General features: G+C 40.3%; 1 protein-coding gene across 1 annotated transcript in view; it reads left to right on the top strand.

The window, feature by feature from the left end:
* Window positions 1-1254: 1254 nt before the first annotated feature.
* The window catches only part of ubtd1b (ubiquitin domain containing 1b), a 104148-nt gene continuing 81175 nt past the window's right edge, over window positions 1255-24227 (top strand). The window contains exon 1 of the mRNA XM_043712987.2: window positions 1255-1479. Within this exon, the coding sequence (XP_043568922.1) occupies window positions 1383-1479 (97 nt within the window). The 5' untranslated portion in view covers window positions 1255-1382. The remainder of the gene's footprint in view (window positions 1480-24227) is intronic.

The following is a 24227-nucleotide window of genomic DNA, read 5'->3' as shown; positions in this document are numbered from 1 at the left end:
GGAGGTATTGGAAGTGGCAGAGAATAGTGTGATGTATGCGGAGATTCGTGGGGGTGGAAGGTGAGGACCAGGAGGGTTCTGTCCTTGTTTCATTGGGAGGGGTGGGGTTCATAAACAGATTGCCTTCCCTGGGGAGCAGTATTGAGCCAGAAAGGTGTTTAAACATCAGTCATTGTAAATTGGCCACCATGAAGCTAGTTTCCAGACTTTTCATGAATAAAACAAAGACCTGCGGATGCAGGAGATTGAAACAAACAGAAACAGAAACTTTTGACTGCTGAGTTTCTCCAGTTATTTATGTTTGCAGCTGCTGGAGATCTGACACAAACAGACATTGCTGCAGAAACTCAATACTATGACTCTCTAACTTGATTTGTGAAGTAAAAGCTGAGTTCACGCCTTGAATCTAGTGACCTTTTTTCCTGAAGATGTTACGAGATCTACTGAGTTCTTCCCCCAGCAATTTCCATTTATTTTCACCAAATCAATTATCACGCTGGGACTCCAACTGAAGTTAAGAGACGCTGGGTCTGAGTTACTCATCGAGTGATATTACCTCCACGACCTTAGCCTATCGCCCCGAGTAAAGTCTTCCCCATTCGGAGCATCAGGGGATCGCCTTAACAACAGCAAGCATCCGGTTGCTAAGGAAGCGTACGCCAGTCGGGTGGGGGCGGGTCGGTAGCAAGTACGCGTGTGCGGCGGGCCGTGCGTCAGGTGCGGGGACGGTGTTACCCAGCGTGCACCGGGCGGGGTAAGGGGTCGGCGCAGGCGCGTTGGGTGTAGATCGGCAGCGACGTCGCTCAGGTGCCCAGGTGGGGAAGGCAGGTTGTCGAGTGTTATCGGCGGCCCGGCTCAGCGCAGCCTTCGACAGATATGGAGTGAAGCGAAACATATATATGTATATCCGTAGACAGCGCAACTTTATCTTTGTGACATTGTGAGAGAGAGAGAGAGAGAGAGAGAGAGAGTGTGAGTGAGAGTAAGTGTAGAGTCTGCTTTATTGACCGAGATGGGAAGCTTAGTGAAGCGATGAGGGGTGTAGTTTTTCAGTAGTAGGTAAAGGCCAACTGGTTGCCCCTGGTTACGGGCTGGTCCCTGGTTTGGGAGGGAGAGGAGGGTTAGTTCTGTATCTGCACTGCGCCTGTGGTTTGAGGGTGGGCTGGGGATCCTCTTGGTCCTAAACTTTGCACGGACTGGTGGTGATCTTCAGGATTTTGCTTGTGTACGTTCTTTTGGGAGGGAGGGTGGGGAGTTCGACGGTGAGTCTTGGAGAAAATGATCCCATGAAGAGCTTCAGGGGGCTTGCTGCGAGTTTCTCCCAGACTTCAGGTGGGTTTGTTGCTCGTGGGTGAGACGCACCCGGGCCAAGGGCATCATTGATGGGAGGCTGCGTGGGGACCCAACGCCGCCAACAACAACAGCAGCAACAACAACATCATCGCTCAGGGAGGCGAAGTGGCAATGGGAGAAAAACAGGTAAGGCAGCAGAAGATTTTAAAACTTATGATAGCGCGCAGTGTTCAGCGTTGAGGGTGCTCAGCAGGAGGTTAATGGCGTAGGATGTTCTTCTCACTTTTGATCATTTTAGTTTCAGTTATGGAATTTTTCCATTGTATAAGTGTTTTGCTAGCAACAGTTATTACAATCGTTATTCACTAGATCTAAATTATACTTCACTGAATTAATGACTTTAAGACTTAAAGACTGAATTAAAAACTTAAAAACTGTTCACTGTCTGCTTTGGAAGCTACTTCCTTGTTCTTATATTTCCATAAGTAAGTAGATGGACCTTGCTATGTAGTACTGTGAGATTTACGTCTGTGCTGATGTTGATATTCACATTGTTATAATTTCTTCCGGATGAGAGCTTGATATTTTAATGCAGCCATTCAGTTTAGCCTAATTTATCTTAGCTGTACCAATGAAATTACTTTTCTTTGCTCTTTCTTTTCACACCCCCATCCCTGACCTTTGTATGCTGCCACACACAAAAAGCAGTGTTTATTTGTGTCGCTGAAGGCTTGTTTTGCTTCCTGGATGCCAATTTCATTCCCAGGTTGACATGGAGATTGCACAGATATGGTAATAGCAGCAGAACTGTTATCAGGAAGCTTTATTGCTACATATGCAACTCTTCGCTGGACTTGACTGAGTGCCAGCAAGTCTTGTTATCCTAAAATAGTCCCTTGTTTTCTGTGGACAAGTGAATGTTTTTAGTATCCTTGATGGCAAGGGTTAAAGTTTTAATTTGTAGCTGGAATGTATTCTTTTTCACAAAATTGTTGAACTGTGTTGAGAAGTAAGTTTATTGTCTTAGCAGAAGAATATAATAATTATTTGTATTGCTCAGCAGGGCTGATATTCATGTCAACATACTATTAAGGTCAGATTTAAGTAGACTGGCATATGTGAACAGACTTCGAGTATCCATACTTAAATGTGCTTGTCCTAAACGAGCAGGAAAACCTTGCTCAGTTTTTCATTGGTTTACAGTTTGAGGTCTGAGATAAGATGATCAGGCTTAGTAATGTGAATGTTAGGAGCTTGTGATTCATGCAACTCAAGTATTTCATAACCAGTTTTCGTCATCCTGCAGTGGAAGACAAGTCAATACGGACACACCCCACTTAATCTGAAGCAACCACAGGTAAATTAATAGTCAACTAAAATATTTATTCAAAATAGTTCCTAACAGGAGCTGCCATATTCTAAGAGAAGTGGCAATATTTTGCATAAAATTCAACCAATTATCTTTGAGTAGGGTTCATAACATAATTAGTATCTGAAAAGGGAAATAATTGCAGGGCTTGGGAAAAAGCAGGGGAGGGGGATCAGGTTATTTACTCGCAAACAGCCAGCATGGATATGGAAGGCAAAATGGTTTTCTGTGCCGCAATTGTTCTATGATTTCCAACATACTTGAGTATAATCACAGAATACTGATACTGAATGAGGCGCCTCAGTCATTGAATGTATGACAGCACCAAGATCAGTCTCTTTTCTCCTAGCCCAACAATTAATTTCCTTAACATATATTTATCCAATTTTCTTTTGAAGTCTCATGAAGTTTTATGCAGATTTATCTTTGCAAACTTAGTACTGATTGCAGTTGAATACCATTACAAGTCGTTTGAACTTTTTCATAGTTATGACTGGCACAGTTTTTTTTTAAAGAAAATTTTATTTGTAAGGTTGACTTTTTTCCAGTCTCTGTAAAGTAATATGCTATACTTAGGATAAATATAAGTTTATACAATAATTAAAATGATGGCAATAAGGAAGAGGAACATGTTGCTTTCTATATTGCATGACCAAAGAAGCAACTGCATTGGGGATTATTTCTCAATCTAGTGGTTTGGTGTAAGAATGTGGTGTGTGATTTGCACCATAGTGATGAACAAGAGCCTTCCTGTGGTCTCACTGATCAAACCTAGTTTTGCAATTAACTCTCTAAACCTTTGCACATTGACATCCAGTCTAATAGTGAGCGCCATTCTAAATTGTGTGCAAGCTTAATTTCTATGTGAATCTCTTCAGGATTATTGTGGAATGCTGCTGTTTGTGTCTGACGAGATATTTATTTTGTATGTTGGAATGAAAGTATAAAAATGATATAAGAACAGAAATTGATGGAAAAACTCATTGATATGGCAGTATTTGTGGAAAGAAAGCAGTAAACATTTCAGGTCCAGTACCCTCCTTTAGAATCCAGCAATTCCTGTTTTTATTTGCAGCTCATTGGGTTCTTTGGTTTAGAAATGAAGTTTGGAATGTTATGATATATATGTAAACACGCTGGAGGCACTCAACTATTTCACTTAGATACTGGGGCAATAGTCATGCATGACATGTTAGTGACTAGCTTCATTAATTATAGATGTGATACTGTAATTATACAGTCTAGCCTGAAATAAATGAAAGAACAGTTATCTTGTCTCAGGCTGTTTATAATGTATGCAAAAAAACTTTCCAGCCCTTGGTTATAAACCAATTCATTCATTTTTATTTTGTAAAACTGTCATATGACAAATGCATCTGTGTATGTAGTTTTCATACGTTTGTGCAAATGCTGTTACGCCTGCATATCCAAACTTTTTATGCTAAAGACTTCCACTTGTTCAGTTGCTTGTTGGCCCAAGCAAATGTGCCAGTCCAGATCTTGTTGAATTAATAACCTCCGATGCTGTAAATGTCTCTGGTTCTGCCAAACACTATTCCTTCAAATCTGCATGGCTGCTTTTCTTTGCATTAAACATTTTAAAATTGTTTTGACATCTGTATCTATGTCAGTGACTTTTTTTGTTTGCAGTATCTTGAAAAGGTTTTTTCGTTTTATGTCAGTTAATTTACTGCCTACTTGAATAGAAAAGCAATGATAACTTGGTATTTTGGATGGCTGTGTAGGACTATACATTGAGAACTAAATTAGTTTGAAGCTTTTGAAGCATGTCACATGGTTTGTTTCTGGTTATCTTTTGGTATTCCATCAGGTCGAGAACAGTAAATGGTGATGGATTTGACAGGTTATGCATAGGATGAATAGGCCTAGCATCAGTTCAGGACTTCTCTGCACCCAAAAAAAAATTCACTGTGTTGTAAATTGATTTTGAATGTATAACGGAACCAAATCTGTTAATGCAGTTTTTGCAAGTGTCACTATCTAATACAGCAGGTCAATCTGGTGCTTGGACTATGTGAAACATGAGCCTGTCCAAAAGTTATCAAAGTTTTCCTAATCTATACTAGTAATAACTATATCAAGTTACTTTATTTGAAGTTTTTGAAAGAGATTTTGACGTCCTCAACCTCTGGATTGCCCAAAATATTTAAGAGTTAAGTAAATGGCATTAGATTTTTACCACGTATCTGCCCTTCAGTAAATGTATGATGTCTGACCAACATTGAGTTTTTGAAGCTGTGTAATGTGGTGTACTTATTTCAAATAATTGTCCGTGCTGTAAATTAATGTTGATAATTTGCACATGGTCCTCAATGGCTGTCAATTTGGAACTATTTTGGTTCTTTTCTGGTGATTAGTAGTATACAAAAACTGGAAGCGTTTTTCAATGCTGCTTCCAGCCGTTATCTATTAACCCTAAATCTTGCTGGAGTAAGAGCAACTGACATTCCCTTAAACTTTGTCCAAGCAGCCGTCCTTCATGTGTAAGTCTTGACGGGGATGAGGTAGTTGTGAGTTATAGTGAATATTAGAATTAGTGTATACTTTGATGTGTTCCGTCCAAGTCAAAGCACCAAACTGGTGCTTCCTTCATTCTTCAAGTTCTTGTGAGTGGAAGGAAACATGAAGGCTCTGCACTATTTGGGCCTCAAGTATAGTACTATGCATCAATTGGCAAACATACTTTAATTTTAAAATATCTAGAATTTAATATAGAATATAAAATTCTGTTTTTGAATAATTAACAGCTATTTTGAGTTTTTAGAGAGAAATCTCCATTTGAAGGTTAATTATACACTTTGTGATGGAAAATAACAATGTCAATAATTCTCTTGTCTCCAAATCCTGTGTCTTTTTGTGCCTCTCCACTGATGAGTGAGGTATTAAACATTGGTCAACGGTTCCTAATTCAATGAGGTGTTCTGAAGTTTTAATTTGGGTTAAGTCTGCCATTGAATGGAACTTGATTTTTTTGTGGAAATATATGTTTCCTCCATCAGTCTTCCATTGTAACATTTTTAGCTACAATGTAGCTGATTCAATGGGCAAATTGAAAAACCTTAAACAGTATTGAAAGTGTAGCTGTTTAGGTAAACATGATACTAAACTGAGCCTTCGGTTTTGCTGTTTTTTTTAAGCAGCTTCTCAGTGTCATAACCATTCATTATACGGTGTTAATGACCGAGTATCAAAAGAACCTTTGGATATAAAACTGCAGCGAGTTTTGAAACCCTCAGGTTTGTAGTCATGTCTAGAAGCTTTATAAACTACTTTTAACTTTGTTTAATGGGGTGAACATGGCCAACTTGCAACTTGGTATCATTGATTTTTGTTGAGGTCAACCACTTGTTAGAATGCAATATTAAAGGTTAAGAATGCTTACTCATCTGTCCTGGGTTCACTGATATTTTTTTTGCAAAGTAGCAATGGACACTCCAAATGGAGCCAAGAAGAGATCGTTTCCATTATTATTTGCAGTCACTAGACCCTGTTGTAAACTGTTCTGTGGGCCTCATTCAAGGCTGAGATATTCTGCTCTGTGCTGCCTCCATATTGAATAACTTAAAGATTTTCTGTCTACTGTATAAACATCAACCTCATGGGCGGTGGACAGAAAATCTATTGCCAAGCTTTTATGTTCACTTTACTGAATTTGTGTTGTTCCATCATGCAAAGTTGTTTGTACTTTGTTGCAAGTTACTGATTAGTCTAAATAGCCCTAGAATAGAGCAATTAACACTTAATGAGCAGAAGTAGTGGAAAAAGAAAGGAAAATATTTTACTTATAACTTTTGAATGATTTTGCTGACCTGTTGAGCTTCTCGGTACAATATTCCTTTCATTATGCATGGAGTTTATCATTCACTTTAGTATTGAAGAGCTTGTCAGAACATCCAGGGAGCAATATCACATCAGATGCACCTGAAAAAGCACGTTCAATCTTCCATCCAAAAAACTGAAATTTTTTTCAATCATGCTGCAAGTCTGCCACATGTGTATTCATTTCTCAGAACATTTCAATTAAAGTTTTCCTGATGCGTTGGGGTGATTGATGACCAGTCACTTGTATTTTCTTTTAGTAATTGACTCTATTTCTAACTCTTATTGGATGTGAGTGCTTTATAATTCATATATATGGACATTTGCAAAAAGTCCATAGTACAGAGGAGGAAGTGCTGGATGTCTTGAAACGCATAAAGGTGGATAAATCCCCAGGACCTGATCAGGTGTACCTTAGAACTCTGTGGGGAAGCTAGAGAGATGATTGATAGTCACAGGTGAGGTGCCGGAAGACTGGAGGTTGGCTAACGTGGTGCCACTGTTTAAGAAGGGTGGTAAGGACAAGCCAGGGAACTATAGACCAGTGAGCCTGACGTCGGTGGTGGGCAAGTTTTTGGAGGGAATCCTGAGGGACAGGATGTACATGTATTTGGAAAGGCAAGGACTGATTAGGGATAGTCAACATGGCTTTGTGCGTGGGAAGTCATGTCTCACAAACTTGATTGAGTTTTTTGAGGAAGTAACAAAAAAGATTGAGGGAAGAGTGGTAGATGTGAACTATATGGACTTCAGTAAGGTGTTCAACAAGGTTCCCCATGGGAGACTGATTAGCTAGGTTTGATCTCATGGAATACATGGAGAACTAGCCTTTTGAATACAGAACTGGCTCAAAGGTAGAAGACAGAGGGTGGTGGTGGAGGGTTGTTTTTCAGACTGGAGGCCTGTGACCAGTGGAGTTCCACAAGGATCGGTGCTTGGTCCTCTACTGTCTGTCGTTTACCTAAATGATTTGGATGCAAGCATAACAGGTGCAGTTAGTAAGTTTGCAGATGACACCAAAATTGGAGGTGTAGTGGACAGCGAAGAAGGTTACCTCAGATTACAACAGGATCTTGACCAGATGGGCCAATGGGCTGAGAAGTGGCAGATGGAGTTTAATTCAGATAAATGTGAGGTGCTGCATTTTGGGAATGCAAATCTTAGCAGGACTTATACACTTAATGGTAAGGTCCTCGGCACTGTTGCTGAACAAAGAGACTTTGGAGTGCAGGTTCATAGCTCCTTGAAAGTGGAGTCGCAGGTAGATAGGATAGTGAAGAAGGCGTTTGGTATGCTTTCCTTTATTGGTCAGAGTATTGAGTACAGGTGTTGGGAGGTCATGTTGCGGCTGTACAGGACATTGGTTACGCCACTGTTGGAATATTGCATGCAATTCTGGTCTCCTTCCTATTGGGAAGATGTTGTGAAGCTTGAAAGGGTTCAGAAAAGATTTATAAGGATGTTGCCAGGGTTGGAGGATTTGAGCTATGGGGGAAGAGGCTGAACAGGCTGGAGCTGTCTTCCCTGGAGCGTCGGAAGCTGAGGGGTGACCTTAGAGAGGTTTATAAAATCATGAGGAGCATGGATAGGGTAAATAGGCAAATTCTTTCCCCTGGTCGGGGAGTCCAGAACTAGAGGGCATAGGTTTAGGGTGAGAGGGGAAAGATATAAAAGAGACCTACGGAGCAACTTTTTCACGCAGAGAGTGGTACGTGTATGGAATGAGCTGCCAGAGGATGTGGTGGAGGCTGGTACAATTACAACATTTAAAAGGCATTTGGATGGGTATATGAATAGGAAGGGTTTGGAGGGATATGGGCCGGGTGCTGGCAGGTGGGACTAGATTGGGTTGGGATATCTGGTCGGCATGGGCGGGTTGGGCCGAATGGTCTGTTTTCTTGCTGTTCACCTCTGACTCTTAAGTGAATGAGGTGAACTTGGTCTGATTTTGCTGATTTAAACTATATGCATTCAATCAAAAATTGCTTTATTGCTGCTCTTTTCCCTTAGTAAAGTGAGCTATTTGAAGGAAAAGATTTCCTGATGTATACAATTGGTAAAATTGCCCTTCAATTGGTGTACTTGGCTTTTTTGTGATAATAAGCTTCTTGTCCTTTCCCTACCGCAGTCAGTGACTGACCTGCAACTGCTTTTACTTTATGGCTCATTTTATGCAGTTTAAAATGTGCCATGGGAACAAGTTTAGAACATCAGATCAAATTTTTGTCTTTGCTCAATATTTTTAGACTATATAACATAAACCTCAAACAACGCTTTCAGATGCAGTCCAAGTGGCAACACCGAACAACTATGTACATCCTCCAGTATGGAGATATAATTGCAGCACCATAAATAGATTAACATTGTAGCTTGGGAGTTTATGGTCTCAAATATCCACAGCTCCTTGTATTTTGTTTAGAGTGCTGGTTGCGCATGCAGCTGGTGCAAAATTAAATCAGATGACATGGATACTCAGATGGACAAATAGTTCTCTCATGTCACTGCTCTTTTTCCACCAGCTCACTGTTTTATATGAAGTATTGATTTTAAAAAATCCATTGTATACATATTTGTATCGAAAGATGATTCAGGGGGTGCCACAAATTACAAAACTTGCTAAAATGTGAGACCAAATTTTTGATGTCAAATAGGTTTAGTTTTGAATAAATAGCAACCACTCTTAACGTCATTTTATTCTGTGCAGACAACCATTAACAATTGTTCACCATGTGGTAAGCTTGCTGCTACTATTCCCTTTTAATGTAGGGATCTCAAAAGCCTACTTGGTCTGGTGTGATCAAGGGAAATCACTTGGTAGTCTCTCAAGAAGTGTCCCTTGTCCTAAATCCGATGTAGTTTATTGCATGTTAGCTATGAAGCAGAAGTTACACTGATATGGTAGACATTGTTCAAGAGACTGAGTCGTCCTCAAGTGGTAGGTCTTAGTCCCTTTAAGATGTTAAAATATTCTCCCACCAGGTCCATGTGACACATTATCATAGGTGATATGTATGGCCCTCTCCAGTACTAACGTTTTCAGACCCAGGCCCCTTTGTGCAACAGTAATAACTCTCCATATTTTTAATGAGGGCAAAAAGGATTTTTTCCCCAAATCCTCCTAAAATACACTAAATGATTTGATATCGATCTACTCCCATTGGGTTGAGATATTGTCCTTTTCCTGTGATTGTAAGTGCACTATATATTGTGAATCTAATCTTTCTAATCCAGTCAGTGTGTAGCCTCAGGAACCTTACATTGAAAACTGCACAGAAATTGGTATTTTTACTCAAAATGCTTGGTGTGTCGAAGGAAATGAATGTTTCCGAGTAATTTTTGAGGATTTTAGGCTCTTCTGGTGCAGAGCACTTGGAAATGTACTTCACTTCCAAGAACATAATGTTTGTGCAAGCATAGTCATCACAGAGGAGGGGGTGTAGGCTTTTTAGCTCCCTGAGGTTGTCCTTCCATTTTTGGTGATTTCTAATCATGATTTGCTTGTCTTTTATTCCAGATTACTTCATATTCTTCAATAAAAATGTAATTCATTAGTTCAGTATCCACAGATGTTTTCAGGGAGAAAAAGAATTTTAGATGTCTAGCTTCCTTCATGAATTTGGGAAAAAGCCCCAATTAAAAGCCTGTTACTAATTTTAAGATTATCCCATTGTCTTGAAACCCCACAACATAGGAAGTTGTTTCTCTTAGTTCTCCTTATTGAATTCCTTTTAAATTAAACTCTTAGGTGTAATGTTCCCTGAGCTTTCTAAACTGAAGGGAATATAAGCTAAGTTTTTGTAGTGCATCCTGTCATTTTGCCTTTATAGCAACAGTATTCTGGGGAATTTGTGCTCTCCTAAAATGCCAACATAGTTTTAGTCGGCTCGCCTCAAAATGTAAGTGATAGGCACATGTCACTCCAAGAGCAAGTATTTCCCCAGTCCCCTCCTTCCAACCTGGCTGAAGAGGGAAGTCAGGGACAGCAGAAAAGCAAAATAAAAAAGCATCCAATGTGCTGAAGATTAGTAGGATACAAGGTGATTGGGAAGCCTTTAAAAATTAACAGGATAACGAAAAAAAACAAAAGGGGAGAAAATGAAATATGAGAGTAAGCTCGCTATTAATATAAAGGAAGATTGAGTTTTTAATTATCTAAAAACTCAGAGGCAAGAGTGGACATTGGACCGCTAGAAAATGAGGTTGGAGAAATGGTGGAAGAAGAAATAGCAAAACTGAATCGGTACTTTGCAGCAGTTTTTCCAGTGGAAGACACCTGCAGCATTCCAGAACTTCGAGAGTCAGGGGCAGAAGTAAATGTAGTGGCCATCATTGAAGAGAAAGTGAGGTCTGCAGATGCTGGAGATCAGAGATGGAAATGTGTTGCTGGAAAAGTGCAGCAGGTCAGGCAGCATCTAGGAAACAGGAGAATCGACGTTTCGGGCATTAGCCCTTCTTCAGGAATGAGGAAAGTTGGTCCAGCAGGCTAAGATAAAAGATAGGGAGGAGGGACTTGGGGGAGGGGCGTCGGAAATGTGATAGGTGGAAAGAGGTCAAGGTGAGGGTGATAGGTCAGACTGGGGTGGGGGCGGAGAGGTCGGGAAGAAGATTGCAGGTTAGGAAGGCGGTGCTGAATTTGATGGATTTGACTGAGACAGGCTGGGGGGAGGGGAAATGAGGAAACTGGTGAAATCCGAGTTCATCCCTTGTGGTTGGAGGGTTCATCTTCCGGCTAGGAACCCTCCAACCACAAGGGATGAACTCTGATTTCACCAGTTTCCTCATCTCCCCTCCCCCCAGCCTGTCTCAGTCAAATCCATCAAATTCAGCACCGCCTTCCTAACCTGCAATCTTCTTCCCGACCTCTCCGCCCCCACCCCAGTCTGACCTATCACCCTCACCTTGACCTCTTTCCACCTATCACATTTCCGACGCCCCTCCCCCAAGTCCCTCCTCCCTATCTTTTATCTTAGCCTGCTGGACCAACTTTCCTCATTCCTGAAGAAGTGCTAATGCCCGAAACGTCGATTCTCCTGTTCCCTAGATGCTGCCTGACCTGCTGCACTTTTCCAGCAACACATGGCCATCATTGAAGACAAGGTGTGAGGAAGCTGAAAGGTCTGAAGGTGAATAAATCACCCAGACCAGATGGACTATTGTCATCCAGTTTCCCTATCCCGGTATCAGTCGAAGCAAACACTGAGACACAGTACGGCTTTACCTCCTTCATTTTTATTCCATGCCCTGGAGGGAGAGAGAATGATCGCTCGTGCATAGAGACATGAGTTCTCTGTCGTCTTTTGAACAGCAGATTCTTAAGGAATTATGTAGTCACTTACAGGGAGCAGCATCCAGATAAGGCAACATCAATATTGATTGGGTGACCGATACAATCAGTGAGCGTCAACAGTAAAGATTAATCCATCTGGCATTGTACAGTAGATGTTCTTAACCTTGTTAACTGGCATTACGTAATGTATGCTTTTCACCTTGTTAACCCACTACCCTTGCCTCCAACACCTCATTGTTTACTGTAAGTTCTTAACTGGTCAAAGTCATGCCACCTGAGCCTTTGTCAAGCAACCCTAAACTTAACTTTTTTCCTACCTGCTCATGCCTTATACAGTTTCTCACTACACCCCAGAGTTCTGAGGGAGATTGTAGAAGCATTGGTGGTGATCTTTCAGGAATCGCTAGAGGGGTCATCGCTGGCGGACTGGAAAATGGGTAATGTAACATCCTTGCTTAAGAAGGGAGGGAGGCAGAAGACTGGAATCTAAAGGTCAGTTAGCCTGACCTTGGTCTTTGCTTAGATTTTCGAGTTCATTAGGAAGGATGAGATGGTGGAGTACTTGGAAGTGCACGGTAAAATAGAGCTATGTCAGCACGGCTTTGTCAAGGGGAGGTCATAGCTGGCAAGCAAATTAGACAAAGGAGAGCTAGTGGCCTTGATCTATTTGGATTTCTAACCTCAGGCCTTGGATGAGGTTCCAGACAGGAGGCTGCTAAATAGGATAAGAGCCCAGGGTGTTAAGTGCAAAGTGCTGACATGGATTGAAGATCGGCTGACTGGCTGAAGCAGAGAGTAGTGGAAAGGAGTCTTTTTCAGGATGACAGCTAGTGATGCATGGAGTTCTGCAGGGGTCAGTGTTGGGACCGTAACTGTTCCTGACCTGAATTCTATGTTCTGGAAAGAGTAACTGAGGGCATTGTTGCTGAGTCACCCGAGAACACAAAGATACTTGGAATCTGAAACTCAAAGGGACTAGGGAGTCCTAGTTCAGGTTCTCTTAAGGTTAGCTGCAGGTTCAGTTGGCAATTAGGAAGTCAAATGCGATGTTAGCATTTATTTCAAGAGGGCTTGAATAGAAGAGTAGAGATACTGTATACAGATAAAGCTGTAAAAGGATCTGGTCAGACTGCATTTGGAATATTGAGTGTATTTAAAGAAGGATGTGTCAGTGTTGGAGCAAGTCTAGAGGGAGTTGACAAGAGTGAGCCAAGGATAAATGGCTTGTTTTATGAGGTGTCTGATTATGTACTCAGGAGTTGAGAAGGATGAGGAGTGAATCTGATCGAAACTTGCAGATAACTGAAGGGTCTGGATAGAGTGGATTTGGAAAAGGTGTTTTCACTGGTAGGAGAGAATTGGAACTGAGGCGCACAGCCTCAATGAAGGGGTGCCCTGTTTGAACTCAAATGAGTAGGAATTTCTTCAGGTAGAGGTGGCAAATCTGTGGAATTCATTGTCACAGAAGACTGTGGAGGCCGAGTCATTGAATGTATTTGACAGATGTATAGGTTCTTGGTAAGGTAATTAAGGTTATGGGGAGAAGACATGAGAATAGAGTTGAAGAACAGGTCAGCCACAATGGAGTTGCAGAGCTGATCCGATTGATTGAATGGCCTAATTTTGCTCCTATATCTTATGATCTGTGCAGTTCCTTAATTCACAGAACTACACCATGCATGTTTCTGTTTGAGCCACTCACCAACCCGACGTGGAAATATATTGACATTCCTTCATTTGCTCGGTCAAAATCCTGGAACTTCTTTCACACCATTGCGATCTACTTAAGCCAGATGGATTACACCATTTCAAAAATGCAGCTCACCATGACCTTCTCAAGGGCAAGTCAGCATATGCAAGAAATGCTGGTCCAGTCAGCAATATCCATATCTTGTGAATGGATATAAAATAAATGGATGGATGACCTCCCACTTGCTCATGTTGAATTCCACCTTGTATTCTGCCTTTGACCCATTTTTGCTCATCTGCATCATACTTAGTGCTTTCTTACTTGGTGACATCTTGCAAACTTGGATATAAAAGTTAATACTTCAATCCCTGTTTTTGTGCATGGTGAAAACTAAGAATCCTGGGGAATCACTATCACCAGCTTCTCGTGATCTGTAGCTTGGTTTTAGCTAATAATTGCATCACAACAGTATGCTTTGAAAAGATTAATTGGCTATAAAGCACTTTGAGACATCCTGAGGTCAAATGAACTGTGTAAAATCAAGACTTTAATTTTCCTCTTTTCTCTTCCTTTCTTTAGATCTCTTATGATACTTTCATAGTCATAGAGATGTACAGCACAGAAATGAGCCTTTGGTCCAACTTGTCCATGCTGACCAGATATCCCGATCCAATCTAGTTCCACCTGCGAGCGCCTGGCCCATATCCCTCTAAACCCTTTCTATTCATATACCATCAAGATGCATTTCAAATGTTGGAATTGTACTAGCCACCTCCACTTCCTCTGGCAGTTCATTCCATACACATACCACCCTCTGCGTGAAAAAGTTGCACCTTGGGTCTCTTTTTTTTATATATCTTTCCCCTCTCACCCTAAACCTATGCCCTCTAGTTCTGGACTCTCCCACCTCAGGGAAAAGACCTTGTCTATTTATCCTATCCATGCCCCTCATAATTTTATAAACCTCTATCAGGTCACTCTTCAGCCTCCGCTCCAGGGAAAACAGCCCTAGCCTATTCAACCACTCCCTATAGTTCAAATCCTCCAACCCTGGCAACATTCTTGTAAATCTTTTCTAAGCCCTTTCAAGTTTTACAACATCCTTCCGATAGGAAGGAGGTCAGAACTGCATGCAACATTCCAAAAGTTCTAACCAATGTCCTGGACAGATGCATCATGACCTCAATACTCAATACTCTGACCAATAAAAGAAAGCATACCAAACACTGCCTTCACTATCCTATCTACCTGTGACTGTACTTTGAAGGAGCTATGAACCTGCACTCCAAGGTCTCTTTGTTCAGCCATGTTGACTATCCCTGATCAGTCCTTGCCTTTCCAAATACATGTACACCCTGTCCCTCAGGATTCCCTCCAACAACTTGCCCATCACCCACGTCAGGCTCACTGGTCTATCGTTCCCTGGCTTAACCTACCACCTTTCTTAAATAGTGGCACCATGTTAGCCAACCTCCAGTCTTCCAGCACCTCACATGTGACTATCTATCATGATACAAATCTCTCAGTAATAGGCCCAGCAATCACTTCCCTTGTTTCCCACAGAGTTCTAAGGTACACCTGATCAGGTCCTGGGGATTTATTCACCTTTATGCACTTCAAGACATCCAGCACTTCCTCCTTTGTAATATAGGCATGGTCACCATCTATTTCCCTACAGTCTATATCTTCTATGTTCTTCACAATAAACACTGATGCAAAATACTCGTTTAGCATCTCCCCCATTTTCTGCGGTACCACACAAAGGCCACTTTGCTGATCTTTGAGGGGCCAATTTCTTCTCTAGTTATCCTTTTCTCTTTAATGTATTTGTAATAACCCTTTGGATTCTCCTTAACTCTATTTGCCAAAGCTATCTCATGTCCTCTTTTGCCCTCTAGATTTCCCTCTTAATTATACTCCTCTTGCCTTTATACTCTTGTAAGGATTTGCTCGATCTCTCCTGTCTGTATGCTTCCTTCTTTTTCTTAACCAAACCCTCAATTTCTTTAGTCATCCAGCATTCCCTACACCTACAAGCCTTTCCTTTTACCCTCACAGGAATATACTGTCTCTGGACTCTTGTTATCTCATTTCTGAAGGCTTCCCATTTTCCAGCCGTCCCTTTTATCTGCGAACATCTGCCCCTAAATAGCTTTTGAAAGTACTTTATTGAATGTCACGAATGTTCCTTAGAGGCAATGTGCACAGAATTGTGAGCTAGCTCAATTGGTTAGTTTGTGATGCAGTGACACCACCAGAATAGGTTTCAATTTCCAATTTGGCTGGACTTACCCAGAAGCTCCTACCTTCTCACTCTTGAACCTTGTGTGTGATCACTGTCAACTCCCAGTTGTCTTCTCTCTTTAATAACTATCTCGCATGACTTTTTAACCTATATTCATAGTCATTCCCGTCCCAACAATGAGTCATCTCCTTAAATCTTCAAGTAAACACAGCATGTCATTTACATGCCAATTCTGACACACTCTGATCAGCTCATACTTGTCCAAATGCTTAGTTCTCTTCTTGATAGGTTCCAGTAACATCCACCCACTCATCTCATGACTGATGTTAGACTCATGGATTGCTATGCAAGCTTAATGTGTTGTCATGTTGCATAATAGCTACCCTCAACAGATCACTTCTCATTTGTGTATATAATATATTGGTGTACAGGTCTAAGATTCAAATTTGAGCAACATATGAAACTAGATGTTTCACATTGTTACCAGACAGTAGCAACTTGATTGGTGTTTACCACGCACAGAATGCTGCCATCAAGCTAGAAAGATGTTCTGCAAATGCACCATTTGCATTATGAATGTGACTGCTGGTGTGATGGTAGATGTGTGGCTCAAAGACAAACTGATCATATTAAACAATGTAGTTCATCAGCTACTTGCATTGAGCATGTTACTCATGATAATCAAACAGTCAGCACTTAAAACTGTTAAGTGTCCAACAGTAGATGTGATTCAGCAGTTGGAGTGTTTGCTAAACAGTCTTTTACATGTAGAAAAAAAGCATTGTGAATCAAGGTGATGAAGAGGGTGTTTGGTACGCTTGCTTTTATTGGTCAAGTACAGGAGTTGGGAGGTCATGATGCAGCTGTACAGGACATTGGTTAGTCCGCTTTTGGCATACTGCATTCAATCTTGGTCTCCCTACATGAAAGATATTAAACTTGAACAGGTGTAGAAAAGATTTACAGGGATGTTGCCAGGGTTGGAGAGTTTGCGGTAAAGGAAGAGTCTGAATGGGCTGAGGTTGTTTTCCCTGGAGTGTCCGAAGCTGAGGGGTGACCTTGTAGAAGTTTATAAAATCACAAGGAGCATGGACAGGATAAATAGACAAGGCCTTTTCCCCAGGGTAGGAAAGTCCAAGTTTCAGGACTTACCCATGCAATTCAGCCTGAATGAGTCCAATGTCACTCAGATTCTGCTCCTAGCTGAGTCAAAGATGACTTCTGTGCCATTAATATTAGAATAATGTTATGATGTTGAAGGTGCTGTCTATCGGGTGTAAACCGAGATGAGTCGGAGCTAATCTGTTTTTTTTTAAATTGTGATAGTTTTTGAGCAAAAGTCCTTCCAGTTTTGTAGCTGGCAGTCTTCCTTGAAGCGTTAAAACAAATAAACTGGTTATTCATCTCACAGTGGAATCTTGCTTTCTGATACATGTCTACTGTCTATCTCTCCTGATTTTTCGAATTACAGGAATTCAGTTTGAGAGATGTAATAAGAGTATCAACTGTGTGGTTGAAAAATGGCTGAATCGACTTGAAGGAATTGTTGAACAGGCTTAATGGACTGAATGGCCGACTTGTTCCCATGTATATCATACAAGTTTTTAAAAAATTCTTCAATTACTTGCGTGATCAAAAAACTACCCATCCCAAAAACATTCCAGTGCAAACCTCTAAACTTAGCAGTGAGATGAATAAAAGCAAATATGAAATATCCATCCAGTGAAATGCAGGGCAGTATTGGATATTGGGTAGTCATGTCCACAGTTGAGCTTTTAAATTAAATGTAAGCCAAATTTAATTAACTGCTTTTCTCACATAACTCCTTGAAATGTTTCGATCATATGTAATTGCATAGGGACAAAACAGTGCTGAAGCACCATCAGATCCATTTCTGCTTCTTCCCAAGATCACTGATTTCACCATGCCAGTCTTCAACCAATTTAATTCTCCTCTTGTGATATTAAGAAGTTGCTGAAGACACTAGATATTGCAAAGACGATTGTTAGGATCATGTCTCTCTATTTTTCTGTATTCCTGATTCTGGACTAAGAAGCAAAGAACTGTTTTAAACTGTAAGGATTGTTGAAGATTACTGTAGTTTCTGAAAACGAGTAACTTGACACTCATTGCAATTTCTGTTTACGTGATTGCTCGCTCAGACAAGAGATGGTTTGTGAATGAGCTGAAATGAAAACAAGTGGTAAGTGACATTGATGCTACTTAAGTGCCAGGAAATAACCTTGTCCAGAAAGAGACATTCTAACTATTGCCTTTTGACATTCTCTTCTCTGAACCTCCCACTGTCAACATCCTGATTATTGCTATTGACCAGAAATTGAACTGAACTAGTCATGTTGAAATACGGTGGCTTTTTGTTTAATTTGTTCTTTGGTTGTTGTTAACATCACTGGGCAGCATTTATTGTCCAACCTGAATTGCCCAAAGAATATTTGGACGTTTTTGAAGAGAAGGTGGGAGGCTGGGTATTCTGCAATAAGTAATTAATCGTCTCTTATCCCAATGCCTGTCCATCATTTGCAAGATGCACTGTGATAACTCAAGAAGGCTCCCTTCACTTCTGCCACCAAGAGGGACAAGGACAGCAGATGCATGGGAATGCCACCACCGGCAAGCTTCCCTCCAAGCCACACACCACCCTGAATGCCACTGGGTCAAAATGCTGGCATTCCCTCCCACAAATATAATGGATAACCATATATCCTAAGGGTTAGCAATTCAAAAAGGTAGCTCCCCATCACCTTCTGAGGCAATTAAGAATGGCCAGTAATTGCTGGCCAAACCAGCAGCACTCATATATGACTAAATAATTGCCATTTTTTAATATGGAGAAATATTCCACAAATCTAGAATGATAAAAACTGAGCAAATAAAGAAGTTTTGGGAGATGTGATTAAAATCAACTTTGATCAAGCTTTTAAGGAAGCTATTCAAGGAAGAGAGGGGTGAAAGGGAATTCCAGTGGTCAGGGGCCCCACTGTTCTGACAGCGATGGCAATAAAGGGAGGAGACATCTGCAAGGAACCATAATAAAAGCAAATATGGGGTTCTGGGATAATTGGAGATCGCTTTCAACATTTGCTCACAGATGTGAGCATTATGTACAAATCAAACCTTTTATTGATCATCCCTAATTGTCCTTTCTTTGCAGTGCTCTTTTTGAGATGTTTAGAGTGCTAATGGGTACTGCAAATTAATACTGTACATTGTATTTCTGAGAAACTAATTTCTTTTGTTTATTGAACTTTTTTCCAAATTCATATTTTAATATTTAACCATTTTAATTACATTTGCTGTGGAACATTCCCAAGTTGTGTATCTCGGGAAATAATTGTTGTGATTTTGTTTATGCATGATTGTAGTGTTCAGCCTCCGATCTCTGTGAATCAGATACTAGAGGGCTGGTGTCCTTTTTTTTGTAGGTAGAGGTGGAAAACAGAAGAAACTTGGAATGAATCTTCCAAGTTCTGTTTAATTTAATTGTTATTGTTTTGTGTTCTGTCTTTGCATTTTTGTATGGTACTGAAATCATCTGGTTAGTTGGTTTAGTTAGGTTGGAATGTTTTTTAAAGGCTGATTAATCAGCATCAAGGGATTTTGGAGTTGCTTGATTTGAGGATACCTTGGTTAAATGAACTTTTTCACCTATACTCTGATCCTCCTCTATTCTGGAGATCATGGCTCATTGTGTTGTACTTCCATTTTGATTTCTGTAGCTCAATAGCCATACCTGCAATAACTATTGGGCCAAGAATTCTATTTTAGCAGGTCTAGCTTTTCGCAATGTCTAAAATTTTCATGGTATGTAAGTTTTTGATCACCTTTGTCTATAAGAAAAATCTGTCATCCCGTGGGTTCATTTTTCAAAAACAAATTGAACAAATTGTGTTTCTAAATAGTATGATATCACAGCTATAGAATAACTGGCGGCAGCAAGATTAAGAAATACTCCTATTTTAAGACCACTTTCAGATCACCACCCTTGAGTAACTGAATGAAGAATCTTGGCATGGAATCTGATTTTCAGACTTTATTTTCTGATTCTTGTCCTTTTCCTGGCCAACTGACTGAATCAATTATTGATAGTGATCACACTGAGCAATGACTCACCAAGGCTTTTTAGAAAGTATTTTCTGAGAGGGATTCACTGCATCTAACATTGTTTCATCTACTTGTGGATTTCAAAATATTATTTCCAAGATGCTTGCAGTGCTGGCCATATAAACAGATGATGTTAGGCCTGAGTAATTTACTGCAGCCCTAATGAGGAAGTTTTAATGATCCATCCTAGTCAGGTGTTCCAGTTTTTGGGCCACAATGAAATAAATAAAGATAATGTAATCTAGAACACAGCCTCAACCAGTGGTCTTATTGTGAAATTGCTGCCCTTGTCCTTGGTAACAAAGACTCGTTATCAAAATAAGATGATTGATGTCCATCATGCAGTTAAAATATTTAGGCATTGAATTTGTGTGCTGATTACAGGTCTAAAAGTAGTTTTTATGCTTGCCCCCTTAACTGGAGAATAATACCTGACGTAATGGATGTAATTCAAATTCTTCTTCTCCCACAGCAGCTTGATATTTGATGTGTATGTGTCCTCATTTGTTTTTCCCAATAATTAGTGTAAAATGTGGGACTGGAAAATGCAAGCTCGGTGCCTGTGTATCTGTCTTCACCAGATTACTGATGGAATCTTGTGCGTATGTTAAATTTTGTTTGCTTTGTCGATGTTATGTGTAGCAATCTGAAAGGTACCATACCTATTCATCCCAAGTGCAGTAGCAGATGTTTCATGGCATTAACTGAAAGTTGGGGAATTATTATGGGTATTAACTTTGATTCCATGCAAGTCATGCTTAATGAATCGTTGCAGAGTGAAATGCTGAAGTTTTCAAATTGGTTGCATAAATTTGAATGAGTAATTCCCAGGGTGCTGCAACAGCTGTTAGAGCTTCATAGTTGCATTTATGAGTGTATATTGCTCAGAATAATCTGGTCAAGGGCTGTAAATATTTTTGGGCTGAATGGTTTAAATTAGCCAGTCCAGAAGCCTCAAAAGTATTTTCTCTGGCTAGAGAGTATGCAATAAATGTGCACTGATATAGCCTTTGTTGAAAACCATATGAAACTGGTGCTGATGATCAATGCTCCTGGACTGAGTTCAGGAGTCCTTTGCTTCCACCAGTCTAATTCAATTATTTTGGTCATAATCTAATACGATTGTCAAATCAAGGAACCAAATATTGTAACCTTTTGTAGGGTAAACAATGTGTTATTAACTTTTTAACCTTCAGTTCCTGTTTTACACTGTTGTTCAACAGTGACTTAATAGTAGCGATGTTTCGAATAGAAAGCATTCCAGTCTGTACAAGTTTTATATGGATACTTAAAATGTTGAAAATAAGTATCGAGAGTTCAAGGATATTTTGAAAAATCCTTGCGTATATTCTAGGAATAGGCACAACTATTGTGACTTAATATTTACGAACATGCAAACAAAAAGCAGGAGAAGGCTATCAGCCCTTTGAGCCTGCTTTCTCATTAGAGCTTATAGCTGTGCACTCAAACGTAAGGTAATTAGGAAGAGTCACATGGTTTCATTAAAGTTAAATCATAGGGTCATAGAGATGTACAGCATGGAAACAGACCCTTTGGTCCAACCCATCCATGCTGACCAGATATCCCAACGAGTTGCTGAGTCTTAGAACTTTATTCCACAAGAGTCAATGCAATCAGAATGGCAGAAGAAGGGCCAGGAAATAAAGAAATTCAAAATGGTAGATCTCAAGTCTGATATAAAACAGAAACAACAATTTCTTCCAAATCTGTGATAGTGGAACACCATTTAGAGCTGGACTGGGAGGAAGAGACTATTCAGAAAAGGGTGAAAGGGAAACAAACAGTATTCAGATTTGCAGGGTGCCACAGTTACCTCATGGTGATCACCAATGGGTGCCTGGCTCTGGCTGCAGGGATGCCTATTTGGGCATCAAGATGGGAAACTGATTTGCAGAGGAAAGTTTTTAGCAAACTGAAAGATAAACCCTGAATCATTCCAGGCCTGGAGAGGGGATATGGGTAGAGCCAAGCAGAGCAGGATAAAATGCAAGGTGAGTGAATCTACTTCGATAAGCAGTGCCACAGGAACTTTCACATGAATCACTGAAACAATTGATCATTGAATCAGGCTAATATTTGATCTAAAGGATTGGAAGGACAATTAAGCCACCCATAACTGGTTAACCAATGTGCAACTGTGGATGAAGGTTAGTCTGTAGAGCTCCTATACTTGGATTTTTGGAAGGCATTCAATAAAGTGCCACCTCAAAGACTGAGAAAAATAAAAGCTTATTGTGTAAAGGATAACATGAATAGAATGTTAGCTAGCAGCAAACAGTAGGCATAAATAAATCATTGACAGTATATACCAAATACAGATGCATAGGTGTCGGTACTGGGGCCTCAATTTGTCATGAATTTAAATTTACTTGGATGAGTGAAGGAAAAGCATAGTTTCTAAATTGCTGAAGACATAAAAATATGTAGGACAGTATGTTGTGAAGAAGACATAAGTTGCAGATGGATTTAGTGAGTGGGCAAATCTGGTACAGAACATAACATGGCAATACTGAGAAGTTCTTCACTTTGGTAGGAAAAATAAAAGAACCAAAGTATTAAATAGAGAATTGCTGTGCAACTCCAAACTACAAAGAGATGTCTGTTCAAGGTGTGCAAGTCTCAAAGTTGGTGTGTCAGTTAAGCATGTAACCAAGAAGGCTAATTAGATCATTGCAAGAGGAATTGGAAATAAGGGTGTTATGCTTTACTTTTCAAGGCATTGGTGAGACTGCTTCTAGCAAACTGTGCAGATTTGAACATTTTTACTTAAGGAAGGATAGAAATGCATTAGAGGTACATAGGAAGAAATTTACTCAGTTAGTAACTCGAATGAGCCGGTTGTCTTATGAGAATATGTTGAACAGGTTGGGCTTGTTTTCTCACAGGTTTAGAAGAGTGATGGGTGACTTGATTGTGTTCTTTTCCTCAAGCAGGGGACATGTAAAGTCATTGAATATTCTGAAGATGGAGGTTGCTAGGTTCTTTTTAGGCAGGGGAGCCAGGGTTCTCGGGGATGGATGGGAATGTTAAATTTGAAATGCAAGCAGTTCAGCCATGATCTTGTTGAAAGATGGAACAGATTCAAGAGACTTTGACTTCTGCACTTAAGACCGCTGAACACAATGCAATTTCAAATTCTCTAGGATTCTGTACTTGGCAAGCAGAATAAATATATACAAAATACCTTTTCTCACTGATGCTTAGGTCAAAAATACGTCCTTTGTATTTCTTGGATCCAGTGTTTGTCTAAGGGGGCTGAGAGATCGAGGGGAGGTGGGGTTGGGTTAGCTCTCAGCCACCTCGCACCCCACACCCCCACCCCTCCAAACACTTAAAACATTCCTGATGAAGAGATTATGCTCAGCATTGACTGCACTGCTCCTCGGATGCTGCCTGACCAGCTGTACTTTTCCAGTGCCACACTTTTCAACTCTGATCTCCAGTATCTGCAGTCCTCACTTTCTCCTGGAGGAATGGATGGAGATGAATTGTGTTGTACAGGTGAAGATTAATAAGATAACGTAATGAGCAACTTGAAGCTCAACTTGGATGAGCAAAATGCTGAGGCTGCAGACCATGGTGTGGCCTGAAGAGATTTGTCTGGAAGGAGAGTCAATGAATGATTAGACACTGGTGTGGCAAATTCAGGGAATTCGGTGTCTAATATGTAAACACTTGGTAGCAATCATAATGTTTTTAGTTCATGTAACAGACATGATACCTTTACTCAAAGACTTTGATTTTTGAACAAGGCATGCTTATTACAACTTTTGCATTGCCAACGAAAATGGCTGAAGTGTTTTCCCCTTTAAAATTTCATATTTCCACTTCTTTTGCTGAAGATGTAGGGGCTCTTCAAAGCACACTCTAAGTCGTCATTTCTGTGTCCCAGCAATAAGTGTTGGCAAAGTAGTATATCACAATGGGCGTGGCTGTGCACATATGTACAGTATGGAAATGACTGAACCTTAAATACAAACTTAGTCTTTTTTTTTCTAAACTGGTATCTTTTCAAGCAGTGAGAAGCAAGCAGTTAGTTAATATGGCATCATTAAGACTAGCAGAGGGTAGGATTGATCCTGAATCATTGTGCTCTGTGGTTTAATTGTTTTCAAAATCAGCTTGGCTGTCAAAGAATACAATAGATTTTTATTGGAGGAAGTTTTGGAATGATATCCCTGACTTGACAATCTCAAGTGCCATTAATAGACTTGGTTGCAACTTTTGGGAAACAAATTGCTCTTTTTGAGTCAAGTGCACCTTGTGGAAAGCCAACTCAGCAGTTGTCCTTTCTTTTAAGTTAATTGTTGCAGATTTGTGTAAAGATGTTATAATTTACCCACTTCCTCCTGTCATGAAA

This window comes from Chiloscyllium plagiosum, unplaced genomic scaffold, assembly GCF_037043375.1.
Source record: "Chiloscyllium plagiosum isolate Xiang-an unplaced genomic scaffold, Cpla_swu_hap1 HiC_scaffold_22, whole genome shotgun sequence".
NCBI classification, from domain to species: Eukaryota; Metazoa; Chordata; class Chondrichthyes; order Orectolobiformes; family Hemiscylliidae; genus Chiloscyllium; species Chiloscyllium plagiosum.
This window is presented reverse-complemented; position numbering and strand designations above follow the sequence as displayed.